The sequence below is a fragment of the Onychostoma macrolepis genome, chromosome 07 (assembly GCF_012432095.1).
Source record: "Onychostoma macrolepis isolate SWU-2019 chromosome 07, ASM1243209v1, whole genome shotgun sequence".
NCBI classification, from domain to species: Eukaryota; Metazoa; Chordata; class Actinopteri; order Cypriniformes; family Cyprinidae; genus Onychostoma; species Onychostoma macrolepis.
This window is the reverse complement of record NC_081161.1, coordinates 3,392,812-3,411,956: the sequence shown is the minus strand read 5'-3', so window position 1 is coordinate 3,411,956 and position 19,145 is coordinate 3,392,812. Positions and strand designations below refer to the sequence as shown.

The following is a 19,145-nucleotide window of genomic DNA, read 5'->3' as shown; positions in this document are numbered from 1 at the left end:
TTTATTTTAAGGCGTCTTTGTTACCGTGTAATTAAGTACTGAGTAATATTAATCAACTACATGTACTTTGTATATGGTTAGGGTTTGACTTAGGGTTCCTTTGCATGTAATTAAGCATAATGTATTGTTATTATAATAGTAAGTACATGTAACGTGTAACAAGGACACCTTAAAATAAAGTGTTACCAAGATTTATTTAAAAAAAAAATAATAATACTTACATATAATATTAATGAAATAATAGGCCAGTAAAAGTGTACTTAAAACACACTTCCATGACTGTTTCTGAACAGACTTAAGTAGACTTTAAAAAAGTGCGCTTTGTAATAACATCAAATTAAAAGTTTTACTTCAAAGTACATTTTAAATCATTATGTTTTAATAATCTTTTGTCGTGCTTTATGGAAGTGCACTTATTTTGATGCGTTGACTAACATGCTAAAGTACTTGATTATCATTTTAACTGTAGTGTGTTATTCAATACTACATTTAAAGGTCATATATTTTAAGTGTACTAAATTGCAACGTCATCATTACTAATGCGTAATTACAAATATATTTAAATATAGCACTTGCAAGTTTCAAAAGAAATAACGTACATTTTAGTTTAACAAGTATATTTTAGTTTATCATAAATGCTTGTCAGTACTTTATGCATATTTCAAAGACAGAAATAATCATATTACATATAAAGATGTACTTAAGTCCCTGACCCCTTATGCCATTGCCACTGCCATAATACATTTTCATTTAATTACAATCAACATGCAATTAAGAGTAAGAAAACATGACATTCAGTTTGCAATTAAGAATATTATTTCATATTCATAATTTAAAAAGTATGCTGAAGCGTACTTCTCTTTGACAGTGGATCTTATGGCTGCTGGGCTGTGTTGTTTTGTACCTGTAGTTGTATGATGCCTGTTGTGTTCTTCAGCAGTGAAACAGCTTTATTGTGAGTCATTCCCTCTGTTGAGTTTCCACAGATGGACACAATCCTGTCTCCAATCTAACACACACACACACACGGAGATACTAAACATGAGAGACTGTAATTCACAAATACACACCAGTGGTTCAGATGTTAGCCACACACGCACCCAGAGTTTCTGCGTCTGAGCTGCCAGGCCGCTGGGGTTCATCATGGCGATGAATATGGGCACGTCACCCAGAGGACTGCCGACCCCTCCTGCTATACTGATGCCCAGAGAGTCAGACGGGCCCTGACACACACACACACACATATCATCAACTGAGGAAACAATGAATGAGCAGAAAGCAAAAGTCTCCGTGTCAAATCTGTGGGAACACTGTACTGTAGTACTGTTGACTGAATCAGTGTAACTGACCTTTGTGAATTCAACCGTCCTGACATCTTTATCCAGCACTGCGAGGCAAGAAATGAAAGGTTGAAAGTCAAGAATGAATTATAACATTGAGATGTTTTACCGGATGGACTGTAGTATGTTCTTACATTCGTGTGTTTTCTCCGCGTCTCCCGGTAAAGCTGCAGAGCTGGAGTGAAGAGGTACTTTCCCGCTGTCTGTCTCGCTGATCTGAAAACACACAGAGACATTTCACACATCTGAGCTCAAACACACCAAACATGACTCAAACTCATCGCATTCTGTGCTTTCAGATGAAAAAATAAATAAATTCAAATAACTGTTGTTCCACTAAACTTACTATCACTGAAATAAAAATAAAGCTATAGTACATATAAATATAGTAAAAATAAATATAAATAAAAAAATGTGTAAGGGATGGGTCAACAGTGTAATTATAAATGTAATTACAGAAATTAATTACAGATGTAATTGCATATAGGTATTTTTAAAAACGTTTAATGTAAAAACATGCATGTACACAATAAGTGCATTGTATCAAATTATTAATTTAAATGTAAGTACATAGTAGTTAAGGCCACCTAATATAAAGTGGGACCAAATTAAATGATGCAAATTACTATATAAATTAATAAAAATTAGAAAAGCACATAAATAATTGACTAAAACTTAACCTGAAATGAAAATGAAAAAATTTGAAAAATAAAAGTAATTCAAAATATTAACAATAACATAAGAGTATAAATGTATTAACATAACAACAACAGTAATAATAATAATTATTATTAATATAAGATTATAAATAATAAACAAATAATAAATGTAAATGTATATCCTTTCTATTGCTATTTATTTTGTACATATTCTATATCTACTTTTTATCTTTTAATTCAGTATTACACTATTTAGTTTATTATAATGAAGTTAAAAAATGGTTGTTTTATCATTGATGTTTTGAAGTTTGTGTGGTGAGTTTCTGAACTTGATGTGGATTGCACTCCATTTATGATTTGTTCATCCATTTTTTTTTAAACACCGAGGACCACAATGGAAATAATATTTATTATTTGTGTATCTTATCCTCGACAGTTTTGAAATGTGCATGAATTAGTCTTTCTTGGACTTTTTTTGTCTTTCTTGGACATTTTAATTTTGTATTTTATGCTAATTCTCATTCTTATATTCTAGCTTTATTCTTTAACTTTTACATTTCTTACCATTTTTTTTTTTTTTTATGTAATGGAGTGACTGTAAAAAGCATTTCACTGGATGTCTAACTGTGGATGGTTATGTATGCGACAAATAAAAAACTTGACTGATTTGAAATAATAAATAAATTATAAATATAAAATAAGAACTAATATTAAGCAATACAGGTGTGCACTTGTAAGACCCACTCCAACTAATAACAGAGGGCAAACCTGCTTAAAATCTGACATCCACAGTCTTCAAGAACAAACTCGCTCATTGTGTGAGGATGTGTTTTGGGATCACAGCGTCAGATGAACAGTGATGGATGGATGTGTTCACCAACACAACAGAAAACAAGAGAGTGTGAGTCTTTAACTGTGTGAAGGGTTTCTGTGTCTGACCTGACTGCTCTGGGACAGACGGCGCTCGGAGTGGAACGGCCCCGCCTTAAAACGACCCACGTCCAATCGGATTGGACCAGCACAACTCTGAGGGAAAACAAAACCAGTTTACGTGAGTGACACATGTGAATTGGTTTTCGCATTCACACTAGATCGATCACATTTATATACAAAAAATGACATGAGAATGTCATGAGATGAATGAGAATGAGATGGTTTAACTGAGCGACTCTGACGTTCACCTTGAGCAGTGCAGCCACATACTCTTGAGTGGCTGAGCGAACGTCTTCGCCGTTAACCGAGAGGATCTGATCGCCCTGCATCAGCCGTCCGTCAGTCTCCACCGCTCCACCCTTCACAATGTCCGACACAAACACTCCTGTGTCGCTCCTGAGACAGAGACACCAATCACTGACCGCTCATGCAGGAGATACAGAGCTGAATACAAGAGCGCTTAATTGTACTGAATGAGCACTTGTAGCGTACTTCAGATCTTAAGTATATTTTTTAAATATTAATAAAATACAAGGCCACTTAAGTGACAAAGAGAGACACAAACCGTTTCATGACCGTTTCTTAACGCACTTAAGTACACTTTTAAAAAGTGACCTTTGTAATAATCAATAAGTTTTAAATTTTAAATCATTAGGTTTTAATAATCTTTTGTGTTTTATTGAAGAACACTTATTTTGATGTGTTGACTAACATACTAAAGCATACTGTATGTAAAGTACTTGTTTAGCATTTTAACTGAAGTGTTATTCAATATTACATTTAAAGTATAAAATGTTGTAACTGTATTATATTATTTTTGTTTCTTGATTATATAGTATTCTCCAGTACAACTGGAGTTAAAAGCTGGTTGTAACATGATTATGTAAGTAAAAAAAAACGTCAACACTTTAGTGCTATTAAATATATGAGTTAGAAACTTAAACTACAGTATACAATGTGCTTAATTTGAATTATTTGTAGCACCTGTTCTGTGAATTGATCTACAATAGCAAACAAACAAACAAAACATTTTTTCTTAACATATGTAAAGAAAATTACATATTGCCACAGTGTATTCGGCAGTACAAATAATTGCATTTTAAAATGTACTTAAGTCCTACTTAAGTAAGTTGAAATGTTCAGCTAATTGCATTTAATATAAAATTAATACAATAAAAAAATGACATTTAATTGCAATTAACATGCATTTTAGTGTCTAAAAACACTGCATTTAGTTCACACACTTAAGCATATTCGGTAACACTTTATTTTAAGGTGTTCTTGTAACACGTTACATGTACTTACTATTATAATGACAATAAATTATGCATAGTTACATGCAAGTAACCATAAGCCAAAACCTAATTATATAGTAAGTGCATGTAGTTAATTAATATTACTCGGTGCTTAAATGTATAATTACACTGTAAGAGTCATGCTAAAGTGTATTTCATTTTCACAAGTGGAATTCTATCTTAATGTTATACGGCATATCAACAACGTAGGCTGTAAACTGAATATAATTTAAATAGAGATGTTTGTGTTACTAATTTAGCAACTAATTTAAATTATTACTAATTTTGCAAAAGCCAATGTCTCTGAGACAATTCACGCAAAAGGTGTTTGCTTCACATCCATCTGTCATGATTTATTTTCATTTAACTTCTAACTTCTAACATCGGCATGCATGCTCAACTTTATTTAAATGCAAGACATGCTGAAGTATTTTCATGTTTAGATAAAAGATGCTAAAACAACGGTGTCCTATATGAATTTAATATGGAAAGCAATTCTGATCAATGTGCAAAAATATGCAGACACCCCAATTAACTATTTACTTTAAACCACACTTTACTGACTAGTAGCTTTAACTAGTGCTCTAGTACCTTCTCCCGATGATACTGAGTCCGAGGCCATGGCCTGGTTTCTTCTGAAGCTCGACGCTCAGCGAGTCCCACAGCTCCTCCTCCTTATACTGACCCTCGTCTCTGAAGACCGCCAGACGAACGCGCTGCGGAGTCTGCCGCAAAACATTGATGGCCTCGTCATGTGTCGCCACGCGCAGATCTATACCGTTCACCTGAGAGAGACAATGAGTTACGAGACGGATGAAATGAAGCTGGCATGAAATCAAAGGGCTAGTCAGAAGAGTCGTGATTTTACCTCCAGAATCTGATCTCCTGCCCACAGGCGGCCGTCTTTAGACGCAGCTCCCTCCTCATACACCTCATGAATTATGATAGTGCCCTGAACACAGACAGATACAGTCCTTATAAATGAGTTCCTACGCCCTTGTTAAAAAGAAGTGTGCTTAATTGTGTTGAATGTGGACTTCAAATCTTAATAGTATATTTTTTAAAAACTGTAGTTGCAGATAATGTAATATTAGTGAAATAAAAGGCAACTTAAGTGACTTAAAGAGTCAAATTAACGGTTTTACTTGAAAGTAAATTTTAAATCATTATATTTTATAATATTTTATACTTATTATGATGTGCTGATAAGGCCAGTGCTACTTATTATACGTATTATTTATATACTATTATAGTGTAATACTTTGAATTAGCTTTTATTTTTATATTTTCAGTTTTATTTTAATTTTAGTTTAAGTTTTAATTATTTGTAATATGCTTTTGTCATTTTTATTAGTTTTCGTTTCTTTATATTTATATTTAGCTTTCATTAATATTAACATTGAATTTGTCATTTTTATTCGTTTTTTTAAAGCAAAATTACTTAAAAAGCTAAAATTAAAAGGAAAATGTTAATCTATTTACCTTTTATTAATATTTCAAATTAACTTTTTTATTTTAATATTTTCAGTTAAAATTTATTTTGAGTTTTAATAGTTTTGCTGTGCTTTTGTCATTTTAATTAGTTTTTGTTTTTAACATTTGTTATTAGCTATTATATAAATACATATATTTTTAGTTTTACTTATTTTATTTTAGTACTTTAACTCAAACTTGTATTATCTCTCAGTTAGTTGCCAAGATAACATTCCTAATTTGTTTTCTAATTCTAATTGAACAGTTTTTAGTTGAAGCTTTTCAACTAATATTTATATTTTATTTCACTTCATCAATAGTTCAATCGATAGTTTTAGTTTCAAATTAATAACAACGACAACTGGATTTTCTTTAAGTTCCAACTTTTTGAGTTGAAGACTTTGTAAATTAAAAATTGATGGTGGAAGCTAATTTTGTACACATTTTGGTCATTTCCCGTGTCAGAGTACACAAGCTTCTATCAGTCCACTGTTTATTTACCAGTAGCGTATCACAGCCGCCCACGATGCTCAGCCCCAGTCCTGTTCTGCCCTTGCTGATCTCTATAGTGGTCTCACAGCCGGGGATGATGGGACACGTCGTCGGATCAGACGCCAGTGTCGCCGGTGTGGAACATCTGCTCGAATCTGCAGCACAATAATCATGAGGACAGAGATCAACGTCTGATTTATTCATCAACAAACTCGTTCCGTTTTACTTCAATACCCCCAGACACCGCCCCACTTACTCCTGATTGGCTCTGCCTCTGATGATGTCAGAGAAACCAGCGGCAGGCTGCTTCCCGCATCTGATCCTGAGCAAATCTGATTGGATGAGAAAGGTTGGGAGGCAGAGTCAGTGCAGATGGTGAGTTTCACAGATTGCTGGGCTTTCTGGAGGAGTAACGTCACCTACCCCAGGTGAAAAAAAAGTACACTTCCATAATGTACTTAAAGTGCTATATTTTTGCGCACTAATTTCGTACTTAATACTAAAAATTATTCTTTAGTACTTCTTAAGTTAAACTTAAGGTCAACTAAGTGTACTCAACTGTGCTATTTTGGGACACCATGAATATGAACTAAAATGCACTTTTTACATACTATCACTTGTAGCACAATTGAGTGTACTAGAGTATGAAATATGGTTCAAGTGTACTACAAGTGGTAAATAATAAATTTTTTTTAAATATAGAGATAGTATGTAAAAAGTGCATTTTAGTTCATTTTCATGGTCCCAAAATAGCACATTTGAGTACACTTAGATGATCTTAATAAGTTTATCTTAAGAAGTACTAAAGAATCATTTTTAGTATTATTAAGTACAAAATTAGTGCATAAAAATAGAGCACTTTAAGTACTTTATGGAAGTGCACAGTGATGGGCAGTAGCGTCGCTACAAGTAGTGACGCTAGTAGTTTAACTACATTTCTCAGTAGCGTGTCGGTAGCGTCACTGCTTTCTGAATCAAATAGCTTTTCTGTAGTTAAGCTCTTTTTTTGATCAAGTAGCGCGGTAGCGTCAACAAAAGCTAACGTTACATTTTCCAAAGAAAGCATTCTGAAACTCAAGCTCAAATCAGAAATAAAACAGCTACGGATCACTGATCCTGGATCAGTAAGTGACGCCACAGACACTAAAGCTCGTAACGCCATTGGCTCCTCAAGCTGTCAGTCAAACCTCATTATTCCTCCCGCCTCTTTCGTCAATGAAGTGCAGCGCACATCTCAGCTTGTTTGCAGTCTGAAGGTAAATAATGAACTGTTGATTGAATAAGTACATCGGTTTCTGTACTCAAAAAACAAAGGCTAATGCTTTTTTTGTTTGTTTTTGTTTTGAGGAGCGGAGAAGAGTTTCTCTAGCATGTGTTGTCAAGTCACAGCCAAATAGCTCGTCTTGACGCTTAATCTTTCATATTATGATACTTTGGCCAAATAACAGAAAAAAACTGAACGCCCACATAATGACAGAAAACTGGGGAAAACAGGACACGAGTCAGAAAATAAAAAAAATATTAAAAAAAAAAAACCTTCGCTGGTCCAATGCTTCGTATTTGAACTTGATTTTGGTGAAATGTTTATATTAATATCTAATGACACATGCAACGATGCAAATAAACATCTGTAGGCCTAAACATCTGGTAACACTATACAATACTATTTCATTAAAATACATTTGTTACAGTATTTATTAATCTTTGTTAATGTTAGTTAATGAAAATACAGTCGTTCATGTTAGTTCACAGTGCATTAACAAATGTTAACAAACAACTTTTGATTTTAATAATGCCTTAGTAAATGTTGAAATTAACATTAAGATAAATGCTGCAGAAATATTGTTCATTCTTAGTTCATGTTACACCAGATAACTAATGTTAACTACTGAACCTTATTGTGAAGTGTTACCATTTATATAAATGTATCTGTACACAATAAAGCCACAATATCAACTACCAATAGGAGGTTTCCGGCCGACAGCAAAAATTTATTTTGCCTATGTCACAATTTGAGGTCAATCCGGCCCTGTATTTTATACTGATTATGTTGCCAAATTGGCTGTTGAATAAACAATTAAACTGAACATCCCTGTCTATCTGCTTGACTGACAGTTTTATAGATCACTGAGAGAGCATTGACTTGGTATGATGGTGGTTCAATAGAATTAAAAAATTTTTTTTTAAATAGCTTGGATGTAGTAAACTACTTTTGCCATGTTGCCGTAGCTTAGCTTGCTACATTTCCCAGGGCTGTAGCTTTAGTGTAGTTAAGCTTAATTTAAAGAAGAGTAACTGTTAGCTTAGCTCACTACATTTTTCAAGTAGCTTGCCCAACACTGGAAGTGCACTTGTTTTTCATCAAGGACAATACACATTTTACATCAGACAGTGACATTTTTGGAAATAAAAAAACCTATTTACATACACTACTGTTCAAACGTTTTAGGGGGAGTAAGATTTTTTAATGTTTTTGACTCGTCTGCTCACCAAGACTGCATTTATTTTATCAAAAATACAGTAAAAACTATAAAATATTATTACAATTTAAAACAAGTGTTTAAATGTAATTGATTGCTGTGATCAAGGCTGAATTTTCAGCATCATTACTCCAGTCTTTAGTGTCACATGATCCTTCAGAAATCATTCTAATATGCTGCTTTGCCGCTCAAGACACATTTCTGATTATTATCAATGTTAAAATTTTATTTTTCAGGATTCACAGATTAATAGAAAGTTCAAAAGAACATCATTTATTTGAAACAGTAATCTTAATGTCACTTGATAAATTTAATGCATCCTTGCTAAATAAAAGTATTACTATCTTTAAAAACTGACTCTAAAGTTTTCAACATTAGTGTACATTCACAAAAATCTTAACAGGTTATTTACAGACTATTGGTTTGTGACAAAACACCCTCTTCTGTAATATGGTAACAAAAGAGTTACAGAGCATAGGAAGGATATAGAATCTGCAATTGGTCTGAATTTTGTATTACAATTAGAATGTTTTTAAATTTCACATTTTGGTTTGTTGTTCACAAAGCTACTGTATGGCATCAAAAGACTTAGAATATAGTGGAAAAACCCAATTTTGTGATTAATTTAGATCAGAGTTTTGTCCTTTTGTGAGCTTGACAGCTCCTATGCTTTTGCTTTATTAAAAATATTCTATTCTCCTTTTGTGTTACACGCAAGTCAGAAAGTCATGAAGGTTTGGAACAACGCAGGTGAGTAAATAATGACACTACTGACTATCGCTTTGAAACGCTTACTTCAAAACATTTCACAGTTAGAAAGAGTTTTACCTTTTCCACAGAGAGTCCCATCTCATCATCCACTGCGAGCAGCCGGTGTCCCGCTGCAATCCGACCGTCCTGAAACACACACACACACACACATACAGAGAGAGAGGTTAGATATTTGCATTATAGTATATATTGTGTTACCATATTAAAACAAAAAGACACAGTATTGGTGCACACTGAAACACACATTGACATCGAGTGTGACTTCTTTTTATGAATTATTTACATCCACAAAATCGCCTTGAAATGTGTTTTCCAATTTTTCAGTCATGCTTTATTGTGGTTGGTTAATCACAGCATTTAGTGTTCAAATATATTTGTATAATGACCCCAGCAAACAGTTTCTTTCTTTCTGAAGGGTATCTATACATTAAACAGGGTTTCCTATTAGTCAGTCACATTCGACGTTACGTCAGCGTGACTGACGCAATTGGAATCTCGCCCGAGAGCCCAATCCCCTTCGAGTGTTAACAAAACAAGCCAATGACAGTTGCCGTGCGTGCTTTGCATTACGCATCCCGCCCCGCAGCGCAGGTATAAAAGGAAAGCGCGTGCAGCTTTTCGCTTCGGAGCCGAGCCTTTCAGCGTGAATCTCCGAGAGTGTCTACAGACAGCTACAGTGTTGGTGTTATGGCGTGTCAGTGGGGGTTGCTGTCCAGTGCTGCTGCTTCTCTTCTGACGGCGTACTGCAGCTCTTCATTCTGCGGTCGCGCAGCGACCTCCCCTGGGCGCTTCAGCACTTTTTCTGAAAGAGCATTCTAAAAGAGCAATCTAAAAGAGCTTCACGTGCGACGCGGCATCTTTTTAAAGATGGCCTTCCACACGTATGTTTCTGGATGTGGTCGCTTCCTGGCTCTGTCTGACGGTCACGAACGCTGTGTCTCATGCTTGGGCAATCAGCACGCTGAAGCAGCACTCGTGGATGAGTCATGTTCTCATTGCGGGAATAGGTCAGGGTGATCTGAGGATAACAGTGAGAGCTTCCCCGTCGAGTGCGTCTCCGTGGGCCTCTCACTCCTCTAGCACCTCACGCCCTCTGGTGTTCTCGGATGAGGTGGCTGGGTCCCCGGACAGGGTGGGGCCCAGCATCTTGTTCAGAGCTCCAGCAGACGACAGGATGTTGATTGCTGCATCGGGGACGAGCTAGGCTCTGGAGATGATGATTCGGCTGCGCTGCCTCCGTCAGAAAGAGTGGCGTTGCCCGAGTCAGATCCAGAGCTGACCGCTATGCTTTCCCGGGCCGCCCGAAAGCATCGGGCTGCACAGGAGACCTCCTCCTTCTCCCGAATGCTCGAGGTTGGATGACTAGTTCCTGGTGGCACAGGCCCATCGCCGGCAGCCACCTCCAGTTCCATTCTTCCCAGAGGTGCATGAGGAGGTGACTAGGTCTTGGAAGGCACCTTTTTCTGCCCAAAACAGAGCTAGCGCCGGTTACACTTTATTTCGATAGTCCACTTTAGACATTCTACTAACTATAATAACTTTGTAACTACATGCCAACTACATGTCAACTAATTCTCATTAATTTGCAACTACATGTCTACTAACTCTCAGTAGGGTAGGTTTAGGGTTAGTAGAATAAGTTGACATATACTTGCAAAGTTTCTCATAGTCAGTATGTTGTATGTTGTGGACCCATCAAAATAAAGTGTTAGAAAATATTAAACAGACAGTCTTCTAATACTCTAATGACTGCTAGTTGACATGTAGTTGCAAAGTTACTTACTGTTAGTAGAATGTCTAAAGTGGACTATCGAAATAAAGTGTTACCCTAGCGCCTCCTCCGCCCTCACCACCCTCGATGGCGGGGCGGCCCAAGGGTATGTGGAGATCCACCCAGTCGAGCGCGCTATTGCGATGCAGCTCTGGCCGCAAAGCGCCGCCACCTGGCGGGGTAATCCATGCCTTCTGTCCAGGGCCTGTAAGCTCTTGTCTGCTTTAACAGCCAAGGCTTACAGAGCTGCTGGACAGGCCTCTTCCACCCTACACGCCATGGCCCTCCTGCAGGTCCACCAGGCCAAGGTGTTAAAGCAGCTGCACGAGGGTGGTGCTGACCCAGGTGTGTCACAGGAGCTGTCACAGCGAAAGTCACAGCGCGGTCCCTGATGATGACAATGTCCACTTTAGTGGTCCAGGAGCGCCACCTATGGCCGACCCTGGCGGGTATGAGAGAGGCCGACAAGCATTGCTTCTTGGACTCCCCTATCTCCCAGGCCGGCCTATTCGGCGAAGCAGTGGAGAGCTTTGCCCAACAGTTCTCCACAGCACAGAAGCAGACGGAGGTGGTCCGTCACATCCTGCTGTGTCTCCATTATACAGTGGTATTGTGGCTGCTGTGTGTCATATGACAAGCATGAGAGCCCCCCCCCTCCCCCTCACTTGTGCCCCCTCAAAAATGATGCCCCTGACATACAAAATTTGTCAAAATAAATGAAACATGATGAAATATTAATTTTAGTTGAAATTGTTATAGATTACTTCTAGAGATTGCAATGATACATGACATGGTCAAAAATAACTGAATGAATAATACTTAAAGTAGGTTAGGATGAATTTTAAAATTGTGCCCCCTAAAAGCACAAGTGGCCCCTGTCTCGCCCCCCCAGTTACTGTGGTCTAAAACCGCACCTGGCGAAACCTAACACGTTTGGCCAGTGGTGGCCAGTAACACCGGACCCGCTCGCTGCTTGCTGCGCCACTCCCCTCTACGGACTGGATAAGTGTACTTCTCTGCTTCTCAGTTCAATTCCCCTTCTTGGCGAACCCTGTTGAAGTTCCTCCCGCACCATCGGTGGCCAGGCATGGCGGAACGCCAGGCACCAGGTTCGGCACTCGTGTGTCTGCCCAAAGTCAGCCCTTGTGCTGGGCTAGGTGCCCGTGTGGAGTGATTCCCCTTCGGGTGATCCCATATGTGTATTCTTCCACGGTACGGCTCCCCTAACGGTGAGCCTGTGTCTTTCCCTGGCAGAGACCTTCTGCCGTCTCTGCTGTGTAGCATCTCACCCCAGGGTGGCTGAGTCTACCGCAGGGACTTCCATATGTAGTACTTATACAGTGGCCCTTGGCCAGTCCATATGTGTAATATCCACATGGTACCTCTGTTACGCAGGATGTGGCTTCCGTAACGTTCCCCTACTTGGAAGTCACTTCCCAGTGTTATCCACTGTACAGAACAGCAGTGGCTGCATCTCTGCCTAAGTCCTGTCCTATCTTCCGTCCCAACTGGTGTGGGGGGACTTGCCGACTTCCGCAGGGCACTGGAGGGGGTCAGCAATAGTGCCATTTTCGTAGGGATCCCAATTGCATCAGTCACTCTGACGTAACGTCGAAAGTGACTGACTGATAGGGAACGTCTCGGTTACGTATGTGACCCTCGTTCCCTGAAGGAACGGAGACGTAACGTCCCGTCGCCACAGTTGCTGTACCACCGCTGTATGGCCGAGGCACAAAACACAAAAACTGACGTGCGTCTGCATGCACTCTCCTTTTATACCTGTGCTGCGGGCGGGGTGCGCAATGCAAAGCACGCATGCCAACTGTCATTGGCTTGTTTTGTTAACACTCGAAGGGGATTGGGCTCTCGGGCGAGATCCCAATTGCGTCAGTCGCTCTGACATAATGTCTCCGTTCCCTCCTTCAGGGAACTAGGGTTACATACGTAACCGAGACGTTATTATTGACTAAAACCATGAAAAAAAAAAAAAACATTTTCGTTACTTGAAATAAAATAAACATTAGCTGAAATAAAACTTAAACTTATTTTATTTGAGCTAGTTGTCAAGGCAATATTTCTCAGTTCTGTTTAGTTCAAGTTAAAGCATTAAAACAACTGAAACTAAATAAAATAAAACGAATAAATATTATGCAGACATATTTAAAAAAATGAAAATGACAAAAACACAACACAATTACTTTGAACTGAAATTAAAGTAAAAACTGAAAACGTAAAATCTAATTCAAAACATTATAACAAACTATAACAGTTTATCAGTGATGCTAAAATAACACTTTGCGTTAAATCCAACATGAAATCCAAACCAACCCTGTTTACGTTCCTAAAACACTTTGTTGGTCTTAATTGAGCTTAAGATTGCTGCTGTCACTCCAGTTCTTAAAAAGCATGGTCTCGAACCATCTTCCCTAAGTAGCTATAGGCCTATTTCTAACTTATCCTTTCTCTCTAAGATATTAGAAAAAGTTGTTGCCTCCCAGTTACAGACCTTCTTAACTGAACACAACCTCTATGAGCCCTTCCAGTCTGGTTTTCGCCCATTACACAGTACGGAAACAGCCCTGGTTAAGGTTATCAATGACCTTCTTTTAGCTTCTGATTCTGGTGCTCTTAGCACTCTCCTTCTATTAGACCTCAGCTCAGCTTTTGACACTGTTTGTCATGAGATACTCCTTTCATGACTTTCAGCAATTGGAATTACTGGCACAGCCCTTCATTGGTTTTCCTCCTATTTGACTGGGAGGCAACAATTTGTTATATACCAGAATCACAGATCATCTACCAAATTCATCAGCTCTGGTGTACCTCAGGGTTCTGTTTTGGGCCCTCTCCTCTTCACCATTTATATGCTACCAATTGGACAAATAATTAAGCACTATGGGTTTAACTTCCACTGTTACGCAGATGACATTCAGATTTATTTTAGCACACCTTCCACTTCAGTGTTTCCTCCGCCTTCATTAACAAATTGCATCAAGGAACTCAAGCTTTGGCTAGAGGCAAATTACCTTAGATTTAACTCTGATAAAACTGAGGTAATTCTGATTGGCTCTAAAGCTGTTGTATCTAAGCATTCTAGTCAACTGCTGGATCTGGATGGTGATCTGATTATGCCCTCCACTAAAGTTTGCAATCTTGGTGTTCTCATTGATTCTACTCTTTCATTCAACGATCATATTGGTAAAGTGGTTAAGACAGCTTTTTTCCATCTACGTAATATCTTGCGTATTCGATCCTCTCTCAGTCAGCAGGATGTTGAAACTGTTATACATGCCTTTGTTACATCCCAATTAGATTATTGTAATTCACTTCTTTGTGGCATCTCAGCTAATAATATCAAACGACTACAATATGTTCAAAACTCTGCTGCTCGCTTGATTACTCACACAAGAAAGAACGATCACATTACCCCTATCCTTTATCATCTTCATTGGCTCCCGGTTTCCTTGCGTATTAACTTCAAGATACTAATTCTCACTTATAAAGCCCACCATAACATTGCTCCTTCTTATTTATCTGATTTACTTCTGCCATATGTACCTGCCCATTCATTGAGATCTTCTAGTGAGGGATTGTTAGTCACCCCTAAGTTTCGTCTGGTGACAATGGGAGCTAGGGCCTTCAGTGTTGTTGCTCCCAGATTGTGGAATACTCTTCCCCAAACCATCCGTCAGGCATCCTCCCTTCTCTCCTTTAAAAACCTCATAAAAACCCTTTTTTTTCTGACCATTACTCTTCAAGTCATTGACTGTGAACTGTACCCTGTTATGGATGTTTATCTTCATTCTTTCTGTATGTAATCTAATTTTGTAAGTGGTTTCTGTATATGACTCTTAGTTTTTTTTTTTTTTGGTATTAAGCCTGATTTGTAAAGTGACCTTGAGTGCTAGAAAGGCGCTATATAAATAAAAATTATTATTATTATTAATTGAGCACAATTCATCAATGCAAAAAAAAGTTTGTCTTTGTAATAATCAAAATGTCACACAGGCACCACTATTCCCTACATTTAAAAAGCCTCTATTTCTCTCTGGCAGAACAATCAGAAATACTGTATGTCACATTAGAAAAGTAAAAAGGGTTGTGAACATAATTTCTGTTGCCTTAATTTTGCAGCACAGTGATTCATACCCTTCCAGCTGCTCCATTGTCATCCACACTCTCGATGCATCCGCTCCTGCTGTCATCCTCCTTCAAGACCAAACCCAGCCCTCCATCCTCCTTCAGAGAGAAAAACACTGAACATCACCAGTACAGAGAGAGAAACCACATAAAAACTGAGTCAGAAGAGAGCTGAAGTGTGTGTCGCACCACAGGAAGAGTTACGTGCTGGATCACATCTAGTGTTGAACTGGGCGTCTCTGTCTGTGGAGAAAAAAACTAATGAATAGATACATATATGAATGAATGAATGAATGATTGAACCAGAGGGTGAGGGCTTGGCTGCTTAGCTTCAAATGCTGGTCCTTTAAAATCTCTTAAACCATGAAATGGACTTACTGAGATGAAGAAGAATGCTAATGGATTGCTCTATGTTTTAGAAAAAACAAACAATCGAGTAAAGAAACAAACAAACAAGTGTATAAAGTAATGAATGACCAACCTTCTTGCACATATTCTTCAAACACGGGAATATTTATTGTGTGTCTGTTTGCCTCCCCTTGTGAAAAAGTAGTGCACCTTACAATACTATTAAAAAAGTGGTTATTATGGAAATAATATGCTTTAAATAATATACTTAAGTGTGAACTGAATGTTATGTTGTCAGACACTTAATTGCATGTTAACTGTAGATTACACTTTATTTGAAGGTGTCCTTGTTACAGTGTAATTATACTTTTAAGTACTGAGTAAAATTAATTAACTACATGTACTTACTATATGGTTAGGGTTAAGATTTTTTTTAGGGTTACTTGCATGTAATTACGCATAATTAATTGTTATTATAATAGTACGTACATGTAACTTGTAACAAGGACACCTTCAAATAAAGTGTTACCAAAATGTATTACAGTTTATATTTATATTAATTTATATTAAAAACAGTTGAAATTTGGAGTGTTTTTTCACTTAACTAGGACTTAATATATAATTTTTATATTACACACATACAGTATACATTTTGAAAATATTTACATGTATTTACATGTGTATATATTTATATAATTTATATATAAATATATTCATTTATAAAAATAACATATTTTTCTTAAATATATACGTGCATGTGTGTGTATTTATATACATTATAAATATACACAGTACACACACATATGTGAACAAAAACTTTTATTTTGGATGCAATTAATCACGATTAATCGTTTGACAGCACTAATAAAGTGTCAATTTAGTGCATTTAAAATATATTAATTTAAATGTAATATTGAACAACACACTACAGTTAAAACTATAACCAAGTAATTCACATGTGCTTTAGTATGTTAGTTAACACATCAAAATAAGTGCACTTCTTTAAAACATGATATAAGGTTATTAAAACTAATAATTAAAATAGTACTTTAAAGTAAAACTTTTAATTTGACATTATTACAAAGGTCACTTTTTAAAAGTGTACTTAAGTGTGTTCAGAAACAGTCATGTGAGTATCTCTCTTTAAGTCACTTAAGTGACCTTTTATTTAATTAATATTATATTATCTGCAAGTCGAGTTTATTTATTTATTTATTTTAAACATTCTTTTAAGATTTGAAGTACACTACAATTGCACATTCACTACAATCAAGAACACTTCTTTTTCACAAGAGTCTAAAGTTGACTTGATCCTTAAAGGTAAAACTGATTCAGAAATGAAGTAAATAATGTCTTTTAAAGTCTGGGTTCAGGACACAGATGTGTGTGAGTTCACCTCTGTGTGTGCGTCCGGTGAGTCCGTCTCCTTCATCGGCCCGACTGCCATCTGACTCAGAGCATCTCTGTTCCTGAAACACACACCTCCCGTGTCAGCCTGCAATCTCTTCAGAACACCTACACACTAAAACCTTCAACTTACCTGATGAAGATGATCTTGACCCTTGAAGGGGCGCTTTTAATGATGGCAGAGGCATTCTGATGACTGCGGCCGTACAGAACCTGACCGTTTATCTGCCAAGACAATGAGATTAATCAAAAAAAGGCCTGATCTGTTTATCATGAAAAACAAAAATGTATGCATAACTGCAATGAATGTGCATTTGTAGTGTACTTAAAAAACTTGCAGATAATATAATATTAATGAAATAAAAGGCCACTTAAGTGACTTAAAGAGAGACACTTTCATGACCGTTTCTTAACACATTAAGTACACTTTTAAAGAGTGTGCTTTGTTGTACTGTCAAATTAAAAGTTTTACTCTCAAAGTACATTTTAAAAATCATTGTTTTGATAATCTTTTGTTGTGCATAAAGTATATTTTATATTAAAGTATATATTACTGCAAATTTTAGTTCACCGTAAATGCTTGTCAGTACATTCAGCAGTACTTTAACTATATTTCAAAAACAATAAAGTAATTATGAAATTATACTTAAGTGAGTCAAAAAATTATTTAATATAAATTGCATTAAAAACTGCATTTAATATTAATTGCAAATAATATGCAATTAAGTGTCTGAAAACATTACATTCAGTTTACACTTACTGTAAGTATATTCTTTTAAAGTACATAATAAGCACTCTTCTTTAAAGTATGCTAAAGTGCATTTCTTTTTCACAAGACTGCTGTTTTGTATGTTTTGCACACACTCACCTCTAACAGTTCATCTCCCACCACGATGTGTCCGTCTTGGCCGGCAGCTCCATTGGGATCGATTCCCACCACAAACACACTCATGCGTGAACGATCACGGTTCCCGGCCAAACTCAAACCCAAACCTGTGTGACCCTTCTCCAACTCGATCATGTGCAGCTCACCCGGTAAACGACCGTACCGCTCCGTTACCTTCTCTTCTCAGACACACACACACACACACACACACACCTGCAGTTAGATACTTTTACTTGTAAATTACACTTGCGATCTGTAATATTACGGCAGCATATCACTGATTTCAGAACAGGTTTAGTTCAGTACAGTGTGAATAGCCACATACCCCTTGTGAAAAAGAAATGCGCTTAACTGTATTGGATGTGCAGTTGTAGTGTACTTCAAATCTTAAAAGTGTATTTTTAAAAAAAAATTTAAAAGCCACTTCAGTGACTTAAAGAGAGACACTTGTATGACTGTTTCTTAACACACTTAAGTACACTTAAGTACAAAGTTTTTAAAAAGTTTGCACTTTGTAATGATGTCAAATTAAAGTTTTGGTCACACTTTATATTCGGTGGCCTTAACTACTATGTACTTACATCAAAAAATAAGTACAATGTAATTATTGTGTTCATATTGTATTGCAAAACACTTTTGCTGTTATTGAGGTGTGATACGAGTAAGGTTAGGGACAGGTTTGGTGGTATGGGTAGGTTTAAGGGTGGGTTAAGGTGTAAGGGATGGGTCAACAGTGTAATTATAAATGTAATTACAAAAATTAATTACAGATGTAATTACATATAGGTATGTTTAAAAATAGAAGAACAACGTAAGAACATGTATGTACACAATAAGTGCACTGTATCAAAGGATTAATTTAAATGTAAGTACATAGTAGTTAAGGCCACCTAATATAAAGTGGGACCAAAGTTTTATTTTAAAGTACATTTTAATCTAGTCAAGTACACTTAAGTGTTGACTAACAAACTAAAGCACATGTAAATTACTTGATTATAATTTTAACTATAGTGTTATTTCATATTACATTTTAAGTTAATATATTTTTAATGTACTACGTTTCAACTTCATCATTACAAATACATTTAAACACAAAGCATACAAATTTCAACAGAAATGACCAAGTATATTTTAGTTTAGCATAAATGCT

At 36.6% G+C, this 19,145-nt stretch overlaps 1 protein-coding gene across 1 annotated transcript in view; it reads right to left on the bottom strand.

Moving 5' to 3' along the window:
- Positions 1-19,145, bottom strand: part of LOC131543702 (multiple PDZ domain protein) — a 93,927-nt gene that overhangs the window by 3,074 nt on the left and 71,708 nt on the right. The window contains 16 exon segments of the mRNA XM_058781381.1: positions 905-1,009; positions 1,101-1,223; positions 1,350-1,387; positions 1,475-1,556; positions 2,939-3,025; positions 3,181-3,328; positions 4,819-5,012; positions 5,096-5,179; positions 6,202-6,347; positions 6,449-6,524; positions 9,501-9,569; positions 15,364-15,453; positions 15,544-15,597; positions 17,099-17,171; positions 17,243-17,334; positions 17,978-18,174. Coding sequence (XP_058637364.1) covers positions 905-1,009; positions 1,101-1,223; positions 1,350-1,387; positions 1,475-1,556; positions 2,939-3,025; positions 3,181-3,328; positions 4,819-5,012; positions 5,096-5,179; positions 6,202-6,347; positions 6,449-6,524; positions 9,501-9,569; positions 15,364-15,453; positions 15,544-15,597; positions 17,099-17,171; positions 17,243-17,334; positions 17,978-18,174 — 1,658 coding nt within the window.